We start from the raw sequence: 23,175 nt of genomic DNA, 5'->3' as shown, positions 1-23,175 counted from the left end.
GAGAAAGGAAGGAAAGGAATGGCAAGCTTAAACTTCAAAATTAATCACACCCTAACTGGGAAATCGCCACCGGAAACTTAAATTCACCTTAAGACACAATACAAGGTTCATACTTAAAATACACATCTAAATGGGTTGGGAAAGGAAACGTTTACTTGCATTGGCTTACTGCACAAGAGTCCGGATGCAACAGAGAAATCTCTGAAAAGTCAGTTAGGGTGGGGTCAGACGTTCTTCCAAGTTCTCTTGAAGATCAGAGCAGTTGTCGTTCTTGGAAGTGAAGCTTGCTGGAACTTCTTTGAAGGAAGATGGAGTCATCTCCAAGCTGTTCTGAAAGTCTGACCACGGATTGGTGGTGTTTGTGACAATTTAAAGGTCGCGAACTCCACCCATCTTTGGGGAGATGGCCAATACTACGGCCTGAGATTTCGGAGGGAAAAACTCCCTTTGTTTCAGGTGTCTGTGGGCGTGATTTAGCTATAAAATTCTTAGATGACTTTGAAGTTTTATCCAAGGTGTATTAAGACGGTATGGCGCCTTTCATGCTCAAATAAAATACACCATTGTTTGGAAAATGAGTAACCGATAATTTTGTGGTCATTTGGATACTAAACATGAAGGGTAATGACGGTATAAAGGCAGCGGTACATTACATACACAGATCAGTAATCAAAGTGTAACTGATGTTACTACAGTGTTGTGTTCTGACACATGAATAAAATACACCCTTGTCAGGAAAGTAGGGAGCAAATAATTTTAAGTCAGGCAAGCCTTAACAGAAGAAACACATTACAACAGGGTTATAAGAATAAGAAACTTAGAGTATCTTATCTACTGGTTTTATTATTAAAAGGAATGTCCCATTGTGTGGTGTGTGTGTGTGTGTGTGTTCTGGTTGAGGGCCCCTGAGTTCAATCAGAGAAGCGGCATGGGGTTATCTGGTCTTTGTGCAGGCTACAGGCATTATGGAGCCAGTTGTGTGTGACACTGTGGAATGTAGCCCTCAATAAAATTCGTAAAACTGGGTTGCTCATCGGTTGATTGAAGAGTAGATGCCAAAGTTTAGGGTGCCTTGGACATGAAATCTAAATGACCTGTGCCAGACGCTACAGAACTATTGTTACATTGTTTAAATAGACAGTTTTCCATACCTGCCAATAGGCAGTTTTCCATACCTGCCTCTCTTGCTGTGAATGCTTCCCATTTGTACCATTCATTATTTCCTGCTGTTTCCCATAAAGGATCTGAATCATTATCCTATACATTTATATCACTCACATGAGTGCTTCTGCATTGTTTGAATTGGTTATGGACTGTGTGTGGTTGCTGCTTGCCTGGAGATATTATCAAGTTATTATTGGGTCTGGTTGAAGACCGGAAAATTAATTATGGGGAAGCCTGTTTGGAATTATATGAGGGGGTACTGACCATAACTTGATTTAGCGTCAGGAATATAACGAGCATCAAACATGCCAACCAACTTGTTTCAAACATTTTGCTTACCTTCTTCAACACCTCCTGCAAGGATTTCAAGACTTTGCACTTTATTACCCTGGGATGCTGGCCTCTCCTCTCCCCCTTCTCTTTCGGCACTTACTTTAGTGAATCTCATACAGTGGTTCAGATACCACATAGTTTTGCCTTCCACCTGAACTGCTGTTGTAGTGGCTGCTACGACTTTGGGTTTGTTCCACTTCCTCCTGAACACTCTCAGATATATTTGGTCTCCTGGAACAAGTGGACATGGTCTGCCTCTTCACTTGGCTCCTTGCTTTTCTCCTGTGCATAGATTGCTTTATGTATTGCAGTTAGTTTTTTGATGTAAGACCTAAGCTCCATTTGCAATTGTCCTTAATAAAATAAAATAAAAAGTATAAACTGTATAAGAAAACTATATAAGAAAACTATTATAAAAATATGAAAATATAGATGAAGAAATAATGTATATACATCTGCATAATATGCATATACATAAATGTGTATGCTATTTGAAGATTGTACTTAAAGTGTCCAGGTGCAGTATGGTGTGTAGTGTAGTAAAGTGGCACTGTGCTGTGCAAGTCGAGAGTTAAAGTGTCATTGAACAAAAGAAGGGAGGTGCACAGAACAGTGGGGATGGAGAGAGGTCCAGAGCTAGATCCTGGGTGTCTCCTGGTTTAAACTAGAAATGGCCTATGGGACAAAGCTTCTCCTCATCCTCTCTGTGTTTGCCTTCAGGGAGCAGAAGTGTTCTTTCTACCATACCTTGTGATTGTGGTTGGTAGACACATTCTAATCTTTGCTTTATTCTTAGATTTTGCAGTACTTGCTTTACAGTTTTCTGAACGAATGCCAAACCATTATCTGAACTAATCTCTTATGGAATGCCAAATCTAGGTATCACTTCCCTTGTGAGGAATTTGATAACTGTTCCTGTTGTACTAGCTTTATCATATCCACATAGCCCATCACTATTTGGCCTATAGGTGTCGCTGTCCCTTTCTTAACATTATTCTTGGCACATATTTCACATGAGGATAGAAACTCATCCACCATGGCATGTAAATATGGAGACAAATACCATTGTTTGATTTTTTTTTTATAATCTCCCTGCTTGCACGATGGTCAAATCCATGATCATCTGGAATAAAAATGTTTAAGAGTGCGGTGGGTGCAATGATTCGACCTTCATGTGAACGCCATCTTTCTGACCTCCTCTGTGGTGCCACATAGTGTTCGTACAGACCTGCTTGCTGTTGAATCCGAACTATGTCCTCCAACTGAGGTTGTGTCTCTATAAGAACTACTGGAGCTAACACTGCTGTCAGACATCCTGAAGCCTTTTTTGCTTCTGAATCTGCTATGTTGTTACAATTCACTCTCAGCTATATTTATAGCTGCCCTTTGCTTAGCTATGATGATGTATTGTGTAATCAATTCCTTTTCCTTCCTTTTGCCTCTTCCTGCCATATCTTTTCTAGGCTAGCACCTTTGTTGTGTTTCATTGTACAGTGAAACTCTGACTTTGGTATCTGTGCCTCAGGAATTTGTGCTTCAATAAACTTCCCCATTTATTAATTACCTGACATACCTCACTTTCTATCTGTCTTATCCAGTACATATTCGCTTTTGGCTCAGTAATCATCATTTGATTTCCTATACCTTTCTTGTGTACATATACACCTTCTAGAGAGCACCATATTTGCTGCCATAATTTACATAATGCATCTATTCCTAAGTTAACAGGGGTTTGATTTGAGACTAGAATAGTTATAGTCACTCTCTTTTTGTTAGTTTGTGGACGAACTGGTTCAGTCATAGGAATTATCTGTTTTTTTCCTGAGAATCCTATTGTCTTTGCACATTTTCCAGACATGGGGAGATGTGAAGCATAATTTGAATGTATGCATGTATAAACTGCTCTTGTGTCTACTAACATGGGTGTGCTTTTTTCCCTCTACCTCAATATGTAGCATGGGTTCTTGTTCAGTGTTAGTTCTTATAACTGGTAACTGACTCTCCCCTATAGGATTCTCTGGGCATCCCTACTAACCATGGTTTGGACCTCCTAACGGGTTCACTGGGCCTTGGGCTGCACCCTGAATATATTTTAGATATTTAATATTATAAAAAATAAATAAATAAAAACTCTGAGCAGTGTTTTAGACTCATAGTATCCAAAGTATGTAACCTAGTGAACCAGAGTTAATGTATGCAATGATAGAGACTTAAGTACTTCTCAAATCAAATCAAATCAAATCAAATTTTATTTGCCACATACACATACATACTGTACAGAGTACGACAAGGAGTGAAATGCTTTTTGCAAAAGTCCGGTATATAAGCATTTAAAAAAAAAAGAAATGCAATTTAGGATACAAAATAACCAAAACCAAAAGGAGATAGATAAATAAAAAAGTATAAGCTATATAAAAAACTATTTTAAAAAACTATATAAAAATATGAAAATATATGTTGAGAAATAATGTATATACATATACATAAATGTGTATGTTTTTTTAAAGAATTGTCCTTAAGTGTCCAGGTGCATTATGGTGTGTAAATAGTGTATATACTGTAGTGTATAGTATGTAACTTCTGTATGTCGCTTTGGATAAGGGCGTCTGCCAAATGCTGTAAATGTAAATGTAATCTTTGACCTATCCAAGATTCTAATAATATGTAAAAAAAAAAAAAAAAAATCCATTTTTTTATTTATGGATATATCTGGTCTCAAAGTGCAGGTACGGTTTTAAACTCTAAAAATAAAACACTATAGACCTGGTCAAAAATTCAAAATACTCTTTCTAAAGTACATGTTATATAAAGGTTTGTCCCAAAAAGGCATTCCTTTAGCTGAAAAACAGAGAAAGATATGGCCAAAAAGTGGGAAACTATGTCCCCTAACGGACAAAAACATCCAAACGTGTCCAGTTAGGGTTAATGTAATGTTGTTCTGTGTAAGGCATTGATTACAATAGTCTAAATTTATATCTATAAATCCTCATTTCTGTATTTATGTCTTTTATGTTTGTGTTTTTATTCAAAAGATTATTATGGCCCAGGTATTAGATTATGTGCAGAGGTTGCATGTGGATCAGGGTGGCAGTAATCTGTTGAGGGCACTCTCCTGGGTGTACCATCAACCTACTCATCGTAGCTGTCCTCGACAGCTCTTCATCCTCACTGATGACTCACTCAGTAACGTCGGTCAAGTTCTAGAACTAGTCAGGAGGAACACTAGTAATGCCAGGTAAAACCAACAACAAAAATACCAGCTACATCAGGTAATTAAATCATAACCTACAGCAGCATTGGAGATAAACGCTTGGGCCTGTATTCATGAAAATTCTTTAGGCAAAGTGTTGCTTATAATGATTGATTTCTAAGAAAATTCCAAGAAATCTGGGTGTTTCCCCTTAAAGAGAAGATCCTAGTAAAGAGTTACTAGTAAAGAGTTTAAGAGTTGCTCATAAAGCATCTTTTATATTTAACATACACATTTTAAGCTAAACTAGGACTCTTTTAGGCTGAATTAATATTTTATTTATTTGTTAGTTTGTTTTACATTTTGCAAGCTACTGAACAGAGCAATGGTTTTAAAGTTATAGTGTGTGTGTGTGTGTGTGTGTGTGTGTGTGTGTGTGTGTGTGTGTGTGTGTGTGTGTGTGTGTGTGTGTGTGTGTGTGTGTGGTGTAGATGTTTTGCACTGGGACTTGGCTCAAGGGCCTGCAGGAGGCTCCTTCACGGTGTTGCCAAGCTGACTGGAGGAAGAGCAGAATTTCTCTGTGATGATGAGAGGCTGCTGCCAAAGGTGAGGCATCACAGTTGCCATCTAGTGGAAAGTAGTAAGAATTTGTAGCAGTAAGAATATTTCTAAAAAAAAATGTTTCGGTAAACCAATAATAAAAATATATCATTTTATAGCTAGATTAATTCATTTGAAAAAATATGTAATATCATAATATGTCATTTCAACAAATGTTTCCTATTTTTAAATTGTTAATGTGGGTAATAATAAAAATGGTAATGACTTGGAAACATGTTAACAATTACATATGACAGTGATGCAATTGAGTACAACATTTATTTAATAAATTCCCCATAGTATATAAACTCTAAAATAAATAATTTCAATTTCTTACAACCAAAAAGATTTTTAAACCACAGAAATGGAAAACTAGGGAGCAATGTCTGAGGATAATGCTTAATACATGTGAAACGTGAAGTGTGTTTTATTAAAGATGATCGCCTTGTTGTAGTTGATGAAGTGTCTGAAGAAGGCTCTGGAACCTGCACTGACAGATGTGCGCATTGACTGGTATGTGCCAGAGAACATGGAGGCTCTTCTCTCACCTAATGAGATCCCTACACTCTATCCAGGGAGCCGTTTGATTGGCTACTGCACTCTCTATGATGTCTCCACTTACAAGGTTAAGAAGAATGATGTAAGTGTATTTGATACAGAGAAAAAGAGAGTAGGAAATGGGACAGTTTCACTTAAGTGGATGTAATAGTGTTAAAGGTCTGTGAATAAATGAGTGTAAAAATGGTGTAACATTCTATTCTGTTTAGCATTTGCTCTTGACTTAACCCATTACTTGAGTTTGTAGCAGTTCAGTTGTATAAACCTAGTGAAAAAGCATTAATGTATTCAATGTTAGAGATTTAAGCACTCTGGATAAGGGCGTCTGCCATATGCTGTAAATGTAAATGTAAATATCATGTACTATATTTCAGCATGGTAAATCCCTTATATACAGTATATATAATTTTGGAATAGTCATGGAAGTAGAATCACATCCCTTTTCAAAAATATTTGGGAAAATTGATATGTAAATAATGTCCTGTTAATTTGAAAGTTCAGCGGTTCAATAAATTATTCTTCATACTGAACCCACCCACTTTTTTTCTAATTATGTATATTCTGCGAATTGCCACAGATGTCTCAATTGTAGAAACTAAAGAAATCCAAGGGGAAAAAAATCTAGTTGTAATTATTATGGGTTTAGAACAAAGGCAAACATTATAACATGAAACATTACATATTTAAAAAATATATCTTTTAAATTAAAAAAAGATACAATGGATATAAGAAGTGCCCCTGGTAAAATGGCAGGTTTTGGTGAAAAAAGAAACCAAGATAAAATCATGTTTATCATTCCTCCACATTCCAATGCATATAAATTATATATTTTTTAGGAAAAAAAGAAAAACTACAATAACCTAGTTGCAAAGGTTCCAATATCCTATTTGCAATCTTACTTTGTTGACACATTTTGATTGTATTACCATGATCAGTCTTTTGGGGTAGGAGATTATAAGCCTGGCACATCTTGACTTTTCCACTCTCTTGCAAAATCATTCTGGAGCCATCAAACTGTAAGGTTCATCTCCTGTGCAAAGCCATGTACAGGTCGGTCACCCCACAGATTTTAAGTTGGATTCAGGTCTCAGCTGTGCAGAGTTCAATAAAAAACCTTGAAATTCTTTGGTTAAGCCATTCCTTTGTTGATTTGGATGTATGTTTTGGGTCATTGTCTTGCTGAAATGTGAAATTCCTGTTCCTTTTCAGCTTATTAGCAGAAATCAGAAGGTTTTGCACTAAAATCAACTGGTATTTATAGCTATTTATGATTCCCTGTTCATAAAAGCCCCGGATAATGGTTTCAGAAGTCATAGGAAACCAAGGAGATGTAACAAATATCCTAAAGAAACAGCTGATCTTTATTTGGAGTAATAAGAATAATTGTATTGATGGCAGCTTTTTTATTTTCCACTAACATGATTCTAAACTTTTTTTATCAGTTGTCATTTCTCAGTTAGGGTTGAAAAAAGTCTGAACTCTATCTTGGTTTCATTTATTTTTCACACATCTATCACAAAAACATGTACTTTTTATATCCATTGTAGGTGAAGAATCCGGCCAACAGGCTCTTGCCACATGGTTCGTTTGGGTCAGTGTTTGAGGTCTCTCCTGGATCATCTGATCTGGCTGGGAGAGAGGGAAGAACAGAACTAGGACATGAAGAGGACACTGAACATACGCTAAGAGCATACTCGCAAGAAATCTCCTCTGAGTTTTCTTGTGCTCCTGTCACAGACAACACTGGTATCTTGGGTGACACCTTTATACATATACCTTCAACTCTGGTCTCATACATATTATACACAGACAATTAATATAACTGACTCAGGGCCATGCCTGAAACAGTTGGTGACCTAGGAAAGGTCAATCCATTTAAAAGGTCATGTCTAATTATAGAACATATTTATAGCTTAGGACTCCCATTACATTGTGCTAACTAGACAAGCACTTTACAGTAGTGATACTGTTGTTTTCATCTTTTATGAGTTATGTAATCCCTTTATTTTCCATTTATACCTCAAGTGATCTGATCACACCTGGACAGCCAGAACACATGGCATTTTGAATTCTGCTAACTGAATTTGTACATGAGGAAGAGATGAGAGATTAACCAAACACATGAGATAAGGCACTTGAGAACTTTACAGTATAGATATAAATACTTAAATTCCACATTTGCTATTTATCACTGTTTACACAATAAGACAACAATGGATGAGCAAGATCTGCCATATTGGGGCAGTATTGTTGCTGACATACAAAGCACTGTACAATAAATACACAATTAGTCACAATAATAAACCACAATAATAATACTAAATATTATGCTATTAATATTTTAATATATTGCAAAGAAAGTTTGACTTGTATATTTGTAATCAAAGCTCATTTTATTCAGCTCACAATAGCAATTCATGGATATATATTTTTTTAATCTAAGTAAAAAAATTGTTTTATTTTTATTTGACCCATGCATAGTTATATAGCTACAATATGCAACTTGCAGTAAAAAGAAAACCTGGCCTAGTCCCCTTTAGACTGTGCATATAAATAATATATATTTAAGAAACATTGCAGCCAAGCTAGTGCAGCATTAGTCTTTATATCGGTCACATCTGCCTAAAACAGAACCTTAAAAAACCAAACATTACCTTAGTTTGTTTAGAGCAGGGGTCGGCAACCTTAAACACTCGAAGAGCCATTTGGACCCGTTTCCCACAGAAAAAACACACACAGGGAGCCACAAAACCCATTTGACATCTAAAATGAAGATAACACTGCATACAGTATATCGTTTTTTAACTTTATGGAAAGTGTAGAAAAAACTGTAGTGTGTTGCATTCATGAAATCAATGAACTGCTACGGAGTAAACGAAATTTTATTTCTGCAGGCAAACAAAAATATTTTTAACAGATTGAACTAACCTTAACAAAAAAAAGATGCGTTAAATCTTTCCCAGATAGTGCTATTTTCTGATTGGCTATTGTGTAGTCTATTTTTGATTGGCTGATAAGTGTCAGGCTCGACTAAGAACTCCATGTGACGCGCTTGATTCCTGCCCGGTCTAATAGAGACAGCGGTGCGGACTGATACATTTTGGGTGCTGCGGCATATTAAATATATGATAAATAGTCAAAAAGTTTTTCTGCCTGAGAAATACAATGTGTGGTGGGAAAGCGTGACAAAAGACCCAAATGCATGACTCACTCTCAATGTGTGACACTTGACAGCCCTGCATGGCATCAAATTTTTAACTTGTCACCTGCTTCAAACCAAAAATGCGTCTGCTTCTGTGTGTCAGATTTCGCAAGTTAAACACGGTTTATTTTAATGTTACAAGAGCATCATAAACTTAGAATTTAGAATGACATTTAAAAAAACTAACTAACTAAAATAAAATAAATTTAAATTAAAAATTTATTTTCCAAATCTACAGGGAGCCGCAGCAGAGGTATGAAAGAACCATTTGCGGCTCAAGTGCCGCGGGTTGCCGACCCCTGGTTTAGAGTATTCACTGACCTGAGCCAGGAGAATGCTGTCCCTTTAACAGCAACAACATGCCTATCAAGTAAAATAGCTTGCTCACAGTGGTGTAGTCTAGTTTTTTGTAGTGAGTATACTGCGATTTTTCCCCCCTCCCAGCCTCATACACACCCATCCTAAAGCGACACCCCATAGGCACCACCACACTAATGCATAAAATATGCATCTACATGTAATTTAGAGAATTATTAAAGACTGCTTATGTGTTATCAACATTCCAATTTATTATAAGCAACAAAAGCCAGTCAGCTGATAAAACCTGTGCTCCAGGTCCCATATTCATATAACAATTAAGGCTAAATGTAGCTCTTTTTGGTGAACTATACCTTTAAGAGCTACAGTACATTTAGAATATGGGACCTGGAGCACAGGTTTTATCAGCTGTCAATTCTCAATGTACATTTAAGAGTGAACAATAAACATGTGTTCAGTTTTATCACCAACACTCTTTCATTGCAGAATATTATGAACTGAATGAACTGGTAGTTTACCAAGCTTTCCAAATACATTTGTACTCAGGCTATGTGTGAAATGTCACCCGAAGCTGCTGTAGCTTCCGAAAACACTCAAAGAGTGTAGCTTGAGTCTGCTTTCATTTCATATCTTCTTTTACATTGGTTAGTTCATTTCTAATTTGCTCCAAAAAAGACCGCCAAGCAACTAATTTTCCTCCTCGGTAGGTGACGTCAGATCAGGTCACGGGCCACGGAAGCTCCAATGGTCCAAAAACGTTAGTCATTCGCAATCGCAACCACAGTCTGTGTTCGCAACACAGACAGAGTGAATTTATTAATGAAAGTTTTGTCACAAAACGATATTGTTACGTATCCTCAAGCTTTTTAACTGGGTATACGGAAATACTTGGCCTTTCCTAGTGGGTATACGGCGCATCACAACACCACTGCATGCTCAATGGTATCAAAAGCTGCATCAAGCAACACCAGCAAAGAGACACAGCCCTCAACAGAGGCTAGTAAAAGGTCATTTACAACTTTAACCAGTGCTGTCTTTGTGCTATGCTAAATCCTGGTACATTTCATGAATATTATTCGTATGTAGGTATGAGCGTAACTGCTTAGCTACAAACTTTTCTAGGATCTTGAAGATAAAGGAAAGGTTTGATTTTGGCCTATAGTAGGACAGCTGGCTTGGGTTTAGTTCAGGTTCTTTAATCAAAGGTTTGATAACCAATAGCTTAAAAGATTTCAGCACATAGCCAGTGCTAAGGGAATAATTTATTATTTTTAGAATGGGTTGAGTGGCTACTGGTAATATCTGTTTAAAGAAACGTGGGTAAGGGATCCAGTATGCAGGTTGATCATTTTGAAGAACAAAATCACTGAAATTAAGTCAGTCTCTTGAAGGGGAGTAAGATAGTCTGATCAAAAACAGAAATATTATCTATGGCATTATCTATCAAATTATTTGGAGAAATACACCAATATAGCAGGACTAAGAGATTTTTTTGTAGCTTTGAAGGCTTTCCTTCCATGCTAATCAAAATACTGATCACCATGGGTAGTCCTTTTAGGGGGATGAGCCTGCATGCCTTTGAAAACTGATCCACAACCACCAGAATTCTCATGAAACCATGGGAAATACCGAGGCCGGTGACAAAATCTACAAAGATTATGGACCATGGTTTTTGAGGGACTTGTAGGGCTTTGAGGCCTGCTGGCCAATCACAAAGTGTACGGACTTGGGCACAGATGTGGCAAGTGTTGACATATTTTCTGACATCTCTGGCCATGGACAGCCACCAGAAGGCATTTTGAGCACATGTAATGTTCTGTTAATGCCAGTGTATCCTGAACTAGGTGCAGTATGTGCCCACTATTTGGTGCATTGAAGGAGGGTGGTAGGGACATATTGGCAGGATGGGGGGGCATTCAGGAGGGCTCTCCTTGTCTTGTTGGGCCTCCCTGATTTCCTCTGTAAAGTCCCATCGAATGAGGGCAATGATAATTGAGGGCAGTAGAATGGGTTGAGGTTCGGGTTTGACTTGCAACCGGTCGTGGCTGCGGGATAGGGCGTCAGTTTTAATATTCTTAAAACTTGACTGTAAAGCAAATCCTAGGAAGGAACAGGGCCCATTTGGCTTGTCTGGGCTTGAGTCTTTTTGCTCCTTTTATGTATTCTTGGTTCTTATGTTTAGTAAGGACTTGGAAGGGGTGCTGGGCCCGTTCCACCCATTGTCTTCACTCCTCCAAAATCATAGTTAATTTCCACTGGGGTAACAGGGGAAAAGGGTGCAGGGGTATAGCTTCCCTGAGTCTCCAGGGTATTGTGAATCACTGAGCCGATCCTGCAACATAATGATTGCTAGTTGGGCAGTATCTGAAGTTTATTGTGCTTCACTTTGTGTAGCCACATGAGGGGGAAGCCACAGTGTTATAACCCTGAATGAATTTGCGGTAAAAAAAATGTGCAAAATGAAGAAATCTTTAGAGGGTGTGGGCCAGTTTGTAACTGCACTCACCTTGCTAGTGTCCATTTGAGTTTTGTAGGTAATTTGTAGTAATGAGTTTTGTAGGTCTTGGAGTAGATATTGTCAATGTAATCGATGACAATGATTGAGAAGGTTCCAGAAAATTTTATTGACAAATGACTTGAATATTGTTGGTCTGTTAGTAAGTCCATACAGCATTACCAAATATTCGTAGTGGCCCTGAGTGGTTGCAAATGCTGTCTTCCATTCGTCTCCCTCCTGTTTCCAAACCAGCTTGTAAGTGCTCCTTAGCTCCGTATCTTGGTAAAAATTTCTAAGGTTCTGAGGCATAGGGGTGCTTTTGTAAGTGGGTTTGATAGCATGGAGCCCCCTATACTATGCAGGGTCTAATCCTCCATTTTTTTTTCCACAAAGAAGAGGCTCAATACCACAGGTGACATGGAAGGAGGAATGAAGCCCGTTGCTATTGCCTCCTCAATATATTTTTCCATTTCTTTAGTTTTTGGAATTGACAATGGTTAAATGCGGCTCTTGGGTGAAAGAGTGTTTGGTAACTGTATCAGTCAATGTCACAGTCGCAAGGGCATTGGGATGGAAGATTTGCGGCACATTCTTCACACACAAAAAACTCTTCTACTTCCTGACACTCTGGGGGGAATGATATCAGACCCTTAGCATTTGGGCTTTCCACACTGCTGGCATAACAGAGTGAGTGCAAGGGGTATCTCGGACAAGAATATTGACAGTAGGTCGACCAGTGGGTGATTTCTTTTTCTGTCCAGGATATCAGAGTTATAGTTCATGGAGTTCATATAAAGAATGGCATGGCATGATGGGAAGCTTGAGGTCTTAGGCCAGGCAGTGGTGGATGATGTTAACAGCAGACCCAGAATCGACTATGGCTGGAAAAACAGGGGAGGAATCAGTAAGATGCAATATTATGGGTACTTGGAAACTATCTGGACAAGGGGTCAAGGAAGCCTTGCATTTCTCTGCAACCCCAATGAATTTTTCAGGGAGGGGGATGTGCACAGAATCACTCTGTGCCACAGCAGGAGCTGTGGGAGCTTGCATTGAATGAGTGTTGGTAGCTTAGAGGTAAACTAGTTGCTCTTAATAGGTGCCGATGATTTGCTCCTGTTGTGCTACCATTACCTGAAGATGTTGCATATCCGCTGGATCTAGGACAGGTGAAGTATCCTGTAAGGATTGAGAGGCAGGATCCATATGCCAAAAAACTCCTATTTAATAGCAAATATCCAAAAGCAAGGTAAAAAAAGGTGGACAATCCAGTAATGCAGTCTCCGGTAACAAACAAATCTGAAAGAGGCAAAAACAAAAACTTGGAATGTGATAAACAGGAAAAAAACGGTAATGCAGCATTATACTTTGCGAGGAACATAGCATTGATGTTGTGTATAAATACCTGCAAGTGAACTGGAAGTGTACAGGGAAGGTTAATACATGGGTGAGGGTTCTCTCTGGTGGGTAGCTGGGGGTTTGTAGGTGTAGTTGTGACAATGTAATTTGAAAGACATTAGCAAAAAAAAAAAAACAGCAACCTTAATAGCACACAGATCCATTCCCTCCACATCATTACTACTGTATGTTAGTTTCCAGGTTGCTTTATTGCAGATTGTCAGAATCAGGTCTTAAATATTAGCAGTTTCTATTAGTGAATGACTAGTATCTAATGATTTATTTATTTATATGTTTGTTTGTTTGTTTATTTTTATTACAAGCCACTGATGCCTACACATCAAGTGATGTGCGATGGCGAATGGAGCAGACATCATATGTGCAGGAACAATACACATTAACGCGGTGCTCTCTGGGCAGTGAGAAGTGTGTGTTTCCCTTCTTCACTCCACTAGCCGAGTGCCTCTCTTTGGGCTTGGACACTGCATCACTTCCTCATGGCCTGGATAGAGTGCAGCCTCAACACAGCCATAGTCTCACATGCTGGGACACATCATGGAAACAAAACATCACCTCAGTGGAGGCAGATCCTGGAAAGGTGAGAAATAAAGTGAAGGAAGTCAAAGGAATTGTGACTTATATGGTTTGTATCTATGAGATCATTTCTAAAATACGGATATGGAATTAACAATCTTTCCAAAATGGCTAAACATTAGGGAAAATTTGAGCTTAATAAGCATGTTCTCTTCGTGTAGATGTCTGATGTGAATTTTTGGATGTAGCCTATTGATGGTTGTTTCCTAGTAGTTTTTTGATTACATAATTTTGGTGCACCCTCCTTCTTAATACTCAGATAAGCTATCAACATTATTCAAGTTATATATTTGCAAAACAATTAGGAAAATCATACCTTGTGTGAATATTATTATATAATTCATATGTTCATTCTATCGTCTTCCATAACCACTTTAACCTGATCAGGGTTGAGGTATATCCAAATCCTATCTTGAAAACACTCATTAGGCAGGAATACATACTGGATGGGACACACATTTATCATAGGGCTTTATTTTATACACTCCTTAACATGCGGGGGACATCTTAGAGTTTTTTGGAAGTTGGGAAAACACACAAGAACCTGGAGCTGACCGACACAGACTTGGATAGTACATGCAAGACATTAAACTGAAATCAAGATCAAACCGTCAATCAGGCTGTGGCAGGAGCGGGTTTTAAAAAGATGCCTTTTACACACGATTTTGTATGCTATAGACAGCGTTGTGGAACTCCCAATGGAGGATAGATGGTTTATTGAGAAGCTGAATGGGCCAGAGAACTGGGCAACTTGGAAATTTCAAATTGAACATTTGATGAAAGCCAAGGGACCTTGGGGCATGGTAATGGAGACCAGTGTTGTAATGTAACGAAGTAATACAAATACTTTGTTACTGTACTTACGTAGAAATTTCACGTATCTGTACTTTACTTCGCTATTTAAATTTCTCAGCTTTCACTTTTACTCCACTACATTTCCTAGATAAAATTTCCACCAAGCATCTTCGTTACTCATTACTACAAAAGAAAATCAGCAGAAATGTGTGCGACTGCAATAAGGGAGGTTCGGCGAATCACTGCTCCTAGATTGCATTACGCTCTATTTGCCAAAAGGAGGTGGAAGCACAACTGAAACCACCATGGAAGCACCTACTGGACCTCCCGTTATCATAGACCAGGGGAGGCCAACCAGTCAGAGACCAAGAGCCACATTTTTTACTGTGTTACAACAAAGAGCCACATCATACACATGGGCACACATGATCATCACCTTTTTTTTAAACCCTGCCATTTCGAGAGTGAACTTGACACAAATTGTTTATTCAAATGATCTTGCTCCTACTGGGAAACTTTGAGGTATTTTCATCCCACTCACATGCGTGTTTGACGAAAATACCGTATTGAACTCAAGCAAAGCGAACACACAAAATAAAAAGACACAACTACAAACTTCATTATGAACGTAAGAGCCGCATGAAACCGGGCAAAGAGCTGCATGCGGCTCGGGAACTGCGGGTTGGCCACCCCTGTCATAGACGACCACCCCGACGATAGTAGTGAACAGGGTGCAAGAAGATAACATTATACACCTGTGGCCGTATTTGCAAGAAATGTTTCTGTACATTGGAATGAAAGATTCTTCCTACCGGATGAAGTGCCTCTTATGCCTACCGAAAATCACTGAAATTTTTAATTTTTACTTTTACTTCAAATTCTTAAGTACATTAAATATCAGAAAATTACTTTTGATACTTAAGTACAGTATATATCAGATACTTTAAGACTTTTTCTAGTATGATACTTTTACTCAAGTAACACTGATGGAGACTAACAATGTTTCAGAGGGAGCAAATGCACAGACAAAAGCAGAATTTGAAAAAAGAAAGGAAAAGCATTTTCTGTGTTGGTGATTAACGTGAGTACATCTCAGTTGTATCTAATAACAAGCTGCAAGACCCAAATGAAACATTAAAGGACATTTTGAGAGAGATATTCTTGCAATAAGCTATTTCTGAAGAAAATAGCTTACAGATATGAAATGAAGGAAGAAGAAAGCATAACTGAAGATATGAAACAAATGAAAGAACTAACTGACCACTTAGGAGCGATATATCTCGTGGAGATGTTAAAACCCACAAATGTAACATATGAATAAGCTTGTCTGAGAGTGCTTTTATGGCTAAAGAGGCAAACTAGAATAAGCAGTTGATCGACGCTGAAGCCTCAAAGCACATGATGCGTCATGATGTGATGGCAGAGTGGTAGACCCCTAGGACTTGGTAATTAAACTGAAAATGACGTTCAAAGTCAGTGAGGTCAGTGTTCCCAAGTTATCAGAGAATCTCTTCTCAGTGGGAGCTGTTGTCAGAAGATATAATATGGTGCAGTTCAAGAACGCTTGCTGTCACATCCATAGTAAACATGGAGATTTCAGAGAAATGGGAATGCAAAGATCTGACGGGTTGTTTCAGCTGGATGTCGAGGGAAGTTTGCCCAATACTGTGTCACTGTGTGTCAAGTGCAATAATCGGCAGCTTGTGGAACAAAGGACCTGAACACCAAAAACCTGAAGGACATTAAAAATCTGGTGAATGGAGTGAACTTTCCTACAGAGAAAAAAGAAGTTCCCTTTTGTGAAGCCTGTGTGGAAGGCTGTCTAGGAAGCCTCACAAGCCAGTGGGGGAAATCCATTCCAAATGAAAACTGCAGTTGATCCATAGTGATGTCTGTAGTCCCATGCAGACTAAATCAATAGGGGGGTCAAAATACTTTGTGACATTTAGTGATGACTCTAGATGTTGCAAGGTATACTTTATGAAGCAGAAGAGTGTAGTTCTTAGCAAATTCTCTGTTTCATATATTTATTGGTTTGCACACAGAAAAAAAAACATGAAGACACTTGGATAACAATAACCAACATATTTGTATACATTTTCCTTTTTTTCTTTTTCCCCTCCATTTAAAAAAAAAACCCTAAAGAATGTATGTTGGAGTCAGGCCTATCCAGCTTGGAAAAATTGCTCAAATGGTTGCCACTTGTTGTAAAATTTGTCAAGATTACCTTTTTTAGAATATCTTATTTTTTCCAGTTTTAGAAAAGACATGACCTCAGTGATCCAAAGTGTACTGGATGGGGCATTTGTTGCTTTCCAATTAAGGAGGAGATGGCGTCTCACCATCAAGGAAGTGTAAGCCAGGACCTCTAACTGCACCGCTGAAAAAAGGTGGTATTCTTGAGGAGTACCGAAAATGGCTACATACAGAGAGATATGATTGGTTTTGAGGAGCACTTTAGACATGGTGCAAAATAAGTTTGCCAGATATTTCCTAGAGTTGGACAAAAGAAAAACATATGTGCAAGAGTACAGGGCGAACCAGAGCATCTGTCACAGACATCAACTGTATTAGGGAAAATTTGAGATAATCTGGTTTTAGAATAGTGACATCTGAACACTACCTTAATACGGGTCGCCGTGCTGAAGTCAAAGTGACCACTAGGGGATGACCCAGAAACAAGCTTCATTTCATCTTTAAAGCATCAAATCCTCTAAAAAACATGAAAAAAACCTATTTACCTAGTAAAGTTTATACTCTCAATATTTTTTAAGCCCACACACAAAGCATAATATGATTCACAGCCTTCATACTATTAGAAATTTTTTTTGGAGAAAACTGACCTAGGTGGCGCTAGACCGTTTTTTCCCTTACCTTTAGACGCTTCCCTTTCTTCACTGGGGTAATATATTCCAAAACAAATATTCCACAAAAATCCACACAGGTCCAAGGAACTGGAATCTGTAAGCCTTTTAATCCAAAACGCTTTGGTCGCGCCGCAAAAATTCCGTTTGTGTCCCGAAAACTGGAAATAGTAGTGCGCCATCATCTTGTTTTGCCATTCTAACTTCTCATTGGGGTATTCAAAAATTCTAAATTTACGTTATATTTATAGCCCAGGGCCTAACGAATCAAACAAGCCCTCACTTGAGCCAATCGGTGCTTGTATTGCAGAGATACAAGCACCGATTGGCTGGGAAGCCAATGATGTCATGACATCATTTTTGGGAACCCGCATTTGACTGACAATTACTCCTTCCAATAGCAATGAAATGGGCCGGGACCTCTACAGCTCTTTAGCCAATAAGCAGACGATTCCAACGATATGCTGCAACCCCCCTCTCTGCTGCCTGGATCTGCGTGAAAAAGCTGCGCAGAAGAATTCTTGCGTAATCCTTGACCTTTTGTCACTCTCACAGCTCAGGGTGTCAAGTTACAGGCCTGTTTTCACACCAGAGTAGTAGACAGAGAGTCTCTGCTTGTTTTAGGCCTTTTAAACTGAGCATGCAGTCTTTTAATTCAAAGTTATACAGTAAACAAGTACACAAAAACGCTGGACCAGACGACCATGTCCGTAGAAAAATATTTTTATTGAAGCCATTTTTGGGTCTTTTGATTTGAATTTTTTTTTTGGTGAAAGCCAAGACATGTGGCTATGACCCTCAGTTATTATTTGGTCCCTAACATGTTCCAGAAAAATAAGATTAATCAGTTTATCAGGTAAACAACCCAGGCGGAAATGAAAACCTTCCATTCTAGCCTCTGTAACTTTGTGCCAGTAAGGCCTAGAATCAATCTGAAACTAGTTTCTGAAACTAGAGAATCTCTTCTTTCCTATGTGGGAGCTGTACCACTTTTTGTTGGGTAGGTCATGTAGGCAAAAAACCTGCAAAATGGGGCCATCTCATAAAGAGGTTAAATTGTATTAAGGTCAAGCGGGCACAGATTGAGGCTTTGTGAATGCCGTTTAAAACAGAGTCCCACCAGTCAACAACAAAGTCCAAACCCAACTCTTTCTCCCAAGCCTCCTTCGTCCTAGAGGCTAAATGATCATAGCATTATAGTATTAAAGTATTAGTATGAATAGTGTAGTATAATAGTATTATAGACTTTTGAAATTAAAGATCTTTGTGAAGGATTCAACCATAAAAGACTGTCCCATGTCTGCTCGGGAGGAATTTGTGGAAAATTAGGAATTAAATTTTTACGCAGTTCCTAAATTGGAAATACCTAAAAAGATGAGTAGGTGGTAGGTCGAACTCGCAGCTAGATTTGTGAAAGAATGAAAAACCCCATCTTTATAAAAATCTTTAAAACGTTTCAGACCCTTATCATGCCATAAAGTGAAAATAGAATCAGTAAATGCAGGTTTGAACGCATAATTCCTCAACAGTGGACTTGATATGGCGGGTGTAAGGAATTTGCTTCCTAAATTGAAACCATATCTTTAATGTGGAAATGACCACTGGGTTGCTAGTAAAGGGGGGTTGACTGAAGCCATGCCAGTCAGTATTGCCAGTAAAGAGGACAAGGGACATGATTTTATTTCCAACTGACACCAATTTTAGCCAAAATATGGTTTTGGTTATATCCGTAGCCCAATAATAAACTTTGAAATTTGGTAGAGAGGCTACCATCGAATTTGCCTTTCTGAAGTAATTTCAGCCTAACTCTAGGTGTCTTACCATTCCACATAAATCAATGAATCAATGTTTTGGAAAAAGCCTTTAGATAAAAAATTGGCAGGCACTGGAACAGAAACAAGAATTTTGGGAGGACAATCATTTTAACCACATTAATTCTACCGATCAGGGAAAGGGGGAGAGAACCCCATCTTTGGAAATCAGCCTTAATCTCAGTTATTAGGGGAGAAAAGTTTGCAGATGGTAGTTTCTTAAACAGATTATTTTAAAAAATAGGATTATCAAAATTTGGTGCACATACATTGACAAGTAGCACTGGAACCTGGTATATAGTCCCTAAAATGATCAAATACCTGCCTTCCTTGTCTGAAATGATTTTGGTCTGTGTGAATGGCAACCCCTCTGGATTTAGAATTAAAGCTGGAATGGAATACTTCCGCAACCCAGCCCAACCTCAGCCGTGTCTGGTCATTATTTCACATGTGGGTCTCCTGCAGAAAAACAATATCAGGCTTTAAATGCTTTAAATGAGAAAACACCTTTAAGCATTTGACAGCACTCCCAAACCCTTGATATTCCAACTAACAAATCTCACATTTAAAGTTTTAATACTTGTCATGTTTAAGTAAAAGGGGGGGAAAGACACAAATAAGAGATAAACCCAGACCCCCTCCCCCCGCACCTATGCTTAAACGATAAGATACCGGTGCAGACTCCACTAGGAGTCATTAACAAAACAACTAAACTCCATTTATTAGACCTAAAAATCATCTTCATACCTCCCCAAACTCAGAAGGAGCCCATGTACAACAATAATAAAATGTGTAACTTAAATTACAGTGTACATACAACTAGAACAGTGCGATTTGTGTGAACTTGAGAAAAATATTTGTATATCAAAATAATAAAATATTCATGCCACTATTACTTATGTCTCAAAGTCAAATTTACTTTGATGTTACATATTTATGTTATATAGACATTCAAAGTCATTTTGTAGGCAGGTGGCACTCAAAATCAGTTATAACTATTTAAGGGTATTAATAAAGACAGCAGCCTCCCCAGGGGATATGAAATCCTTTGTAACCCCTTCACTCGTTGTGATCCGGAGGAGGGCAGGATATATCAGACCATACCGTATGCCTGGAATGTCCCTGAGTTGCCTCCTGACATCATTAAAGGCAGTGCGTGCTCTGGCCGTCCGGGCTGTGTGATCCGGAAAGATGGAGATTGTGATAATGTAATAATGTAAACGTGCTATTATTGGATGTGGCCGCTCTCCGGGTTTGGGCTTGAGCGCGATCAATAAGAGGTGCTTTATTCAAATTAATAGCTTCCTTAAGCAAAGCGGTAGATGCCGCGGTAACCGTGCCACATTGCTCAAATAACCCGATTATACGGATGTTATTGCGGCGAGATCTACCTTCTAAATCTTCACATTTATTCTCAAGAGCCAGAACTTTATTAGACAGTCCACTTTACTCTTGAGGTACGCCACGTCCTCTGTGCAAGTCGACAGCGATTCCTCCATCGCAATCACAGTCCCCCTTAGCTCACCCACATCAGATTTTGTAGCAGCTAGGTTAGCCGTCAGCTCCGTTTTCACACTTTGCAATTCTGACTTTATTTGGGATAAGTTTACAGTCATAGCCATCCGTAGCTCAGACTTGAAAATGCCTACCATTTCTTCTCAGAGAGCAACAAGAAGTTTGGCTTTAAAGTCTGCATAAGCTACACTCGAAGCTGTGACAGTGCCAGCGATGCTAACGCCATCTCTGTCATGAGGCGTCTGACAGGCCCACGCTGGGCCTGTGATGTAGCCCCTGTGTTAGGCCGCACTCTCGATGTCGTCTGGTTGTCTGCATTTCTGGGTTTTGGAGGCATAACGGCATTTAATACAATCAAAAAGGCTCTATGATTTCAAAATCTGTACACACCAAGTCAGTTGAAAACACCCTGATAGTCTTTATAAAAAGTTTCTGCAGGAGCTCCCGGAGCCACGTCTTTATGCCATTGGTCATTAACAGGAACTCGTTCTTAGCAAATTCAAGGAATTTGAAAAAAGTATCCACCAATGAGTGTAGACAAAAAGTGACAAGATTAAGAATGGACAATGGTGGGGAATACACAGCAAAAAAGTTCAAGAATACTTGAAGGCTCAAGGTATCCATCATCAGACACACCTCAGCAAAATGGTGTTGCAGAAAAAAAAACAGGACATTAATTGAAGCAGAAGGACCATGCTCTCTCATGCTAACCTACTTAGCCTTTGGCTGGAAACAATAGGTTGGCATTTCTTGTCCGGAATAAAAAAAAGTTATCTGCTAGAGAAAGCAGCAGAATCAGAAAACCAGCAAAGATATATGGATTTGATAAGTTTGCTTACCTGGTGACTGTTGATTAGTATGCTAATATTTGTAATGTTGCAGAACCAAGTACACTGAAAGAGGCTATAATAAGTCCTAATGCGGCCCTTCATTTAGCCCTCACCCACCTGGACAATAAAGACAATGCTGTTCATAGACTTTAGTTCAACATTCAACACAATCATCCCTCAGTACCTGATTGAGAAGTTGAGCCTGCTGGGACTCTCTGCAACTTGATCCTGGACTTCCTGAATGGGAGACCTCAGTCAGTCCGGATTGGGAACAGCATCTCCAGCACCACCACACTGAGCACTGGAGCCCCTCAGGGCTGCGTGCTCAGCCCACTGCTGTTCACCTTGCTGACTCACGTCGAACCATATTATCAAGTTTCCCCGATAACACAACCGTGTTGGATTTCATCAGCAAGAATGATGAGTTAGCATACAGGGATGAGGTGCAACAGCTAACTACCTGGCGTAGAGCCTACAACCTGTCTCTGAATGTTGATAAAACTAAAGAGATGGTTATCGACAGAAGAGCACAGAGCGACCACTCTCTGCTGAACATCAATGGATCATCTGTAAAGATTGTCACAAGCACCAAATTTCTTGGTGTTCATCTAGCGGAGAACTTCACCTAGTCACTCAACACCAGCTCCATCACCAAGAAACCCCATCAGCGTTTCTACTTCTTACGAAAGCTGAGAAAAACCCATCTCCCTCCCTCCATCCTAACTATGTTCTACAGAAGGACAATTGAGAGCACAATCTCGGATCACAAGACCCAGCAGCAGATAGTGAGGACAGCTGAGAAGATCATTGGAGTCTCTCTTCCCTCTATCATAGACATTTACAAAACATGCTGCATCCGCAAAGCCAACAGCATTGTGGATGACCCCACACACCCCTCATATACAAACTTCACCCTCCTGCCATCTGGAAAAAAAAGATACCGAAGCATTTGGGCCCTCAAGACCAGACTGTATAATGTTTTCTTTCCACAAGCCATCAGACTGCTTAATAACTGAACTGAGCTGTACTAAGCACAACACACACAGGCACATCAACTGTATAGTATGGACTGCACAGACCTACACCAAATACACACTCTTCCAATATCACATTTCAGTTGATTGCCTGTTTTGCACAATACTTTACAATACCTTATGTAACTGCTGCTATATTAATGTGTTCATTCCAGTATTTCTGCACATGTAATATTGTTTGTACATACAGTATATACACTGGCCTGCACTGTATTTTTGTCTTGTCTTGCACTTTTTGCACCAGGTTGCACAGATGCACTTTGTGTTGCTAGGACTACTTACTTAAGTCCTTAGCTCTGTCTATGTATTATGTAGCACCATGGTCCTGGAGAAACATTGTCTCATTTCACAGTGTACTGTACTGTGTTATGGTTAAAATGACAATAAAAGGTTCTTGACTTCTTGACTCTTGATTTACCGTGCCTCTGACGGAAGTGAAGAGGATTCTACATTACTTCAAGCGTACACTATC

At 38.9% G+C, this 23,175-nt stretch overlaps 1 protein-coding gene across 1 annotated transcript in view; it reads left to right on the top strand.

The window, feature by feature from the left end:
• vwa5b2 (von Willebrand factor A domain containing 5B2) overlaps positions 1–23,175 on the top strand; it is a 69,465-nt gene that overhangs the window by 33,996 nt on the left and 12,294 nt on the right. Inside the window, exons 10-14 of the mRNA XM_027143268.2 lie at positions 4,530–4,732; positions 5,179–5,293; positions 5,742–5,927; positions 7,393–7,591; positions 13,584–13,858. Of these exons, the coding sequence (XP_026999069.1) occupies positions 4,530–4,732; positions 5,179–5,293; positions 5,742–5,927; positions 7,393–7,591; positions 13,584–13,858 (978 nt within the window). The remainder of the gene's footprint in view (positions 1–4,529; positions 4,733–5,178; positions 5,294–5,741; positions 5,928–7,392; positions 7,592–13,583; positions 13,859–23,175) is intronic.

The sequence above is a fragment of the Tachysurus fulvidraco genome, chromosome 22 (assembly GCF_022655615.1).
Source record: "Tachysurus fulvidraco isolate hzauxx_2018 chromosome 22, HZAU_PFXX_2.0, whole genome shotgun sequence".
In the NCBI taxonomy this organism is placed as follows: Eukaryota; Metazoa; Chordata; class Actinopteri; order Siluriformes; family Bagridae; genus Tachysurus; species Tachysurus fulvidraco.
The sequence above is the reverse complement of the archived record's forward strand: the minus strand, read 5'-3'. Positions and strand labels throughout refer to the sequence as shown.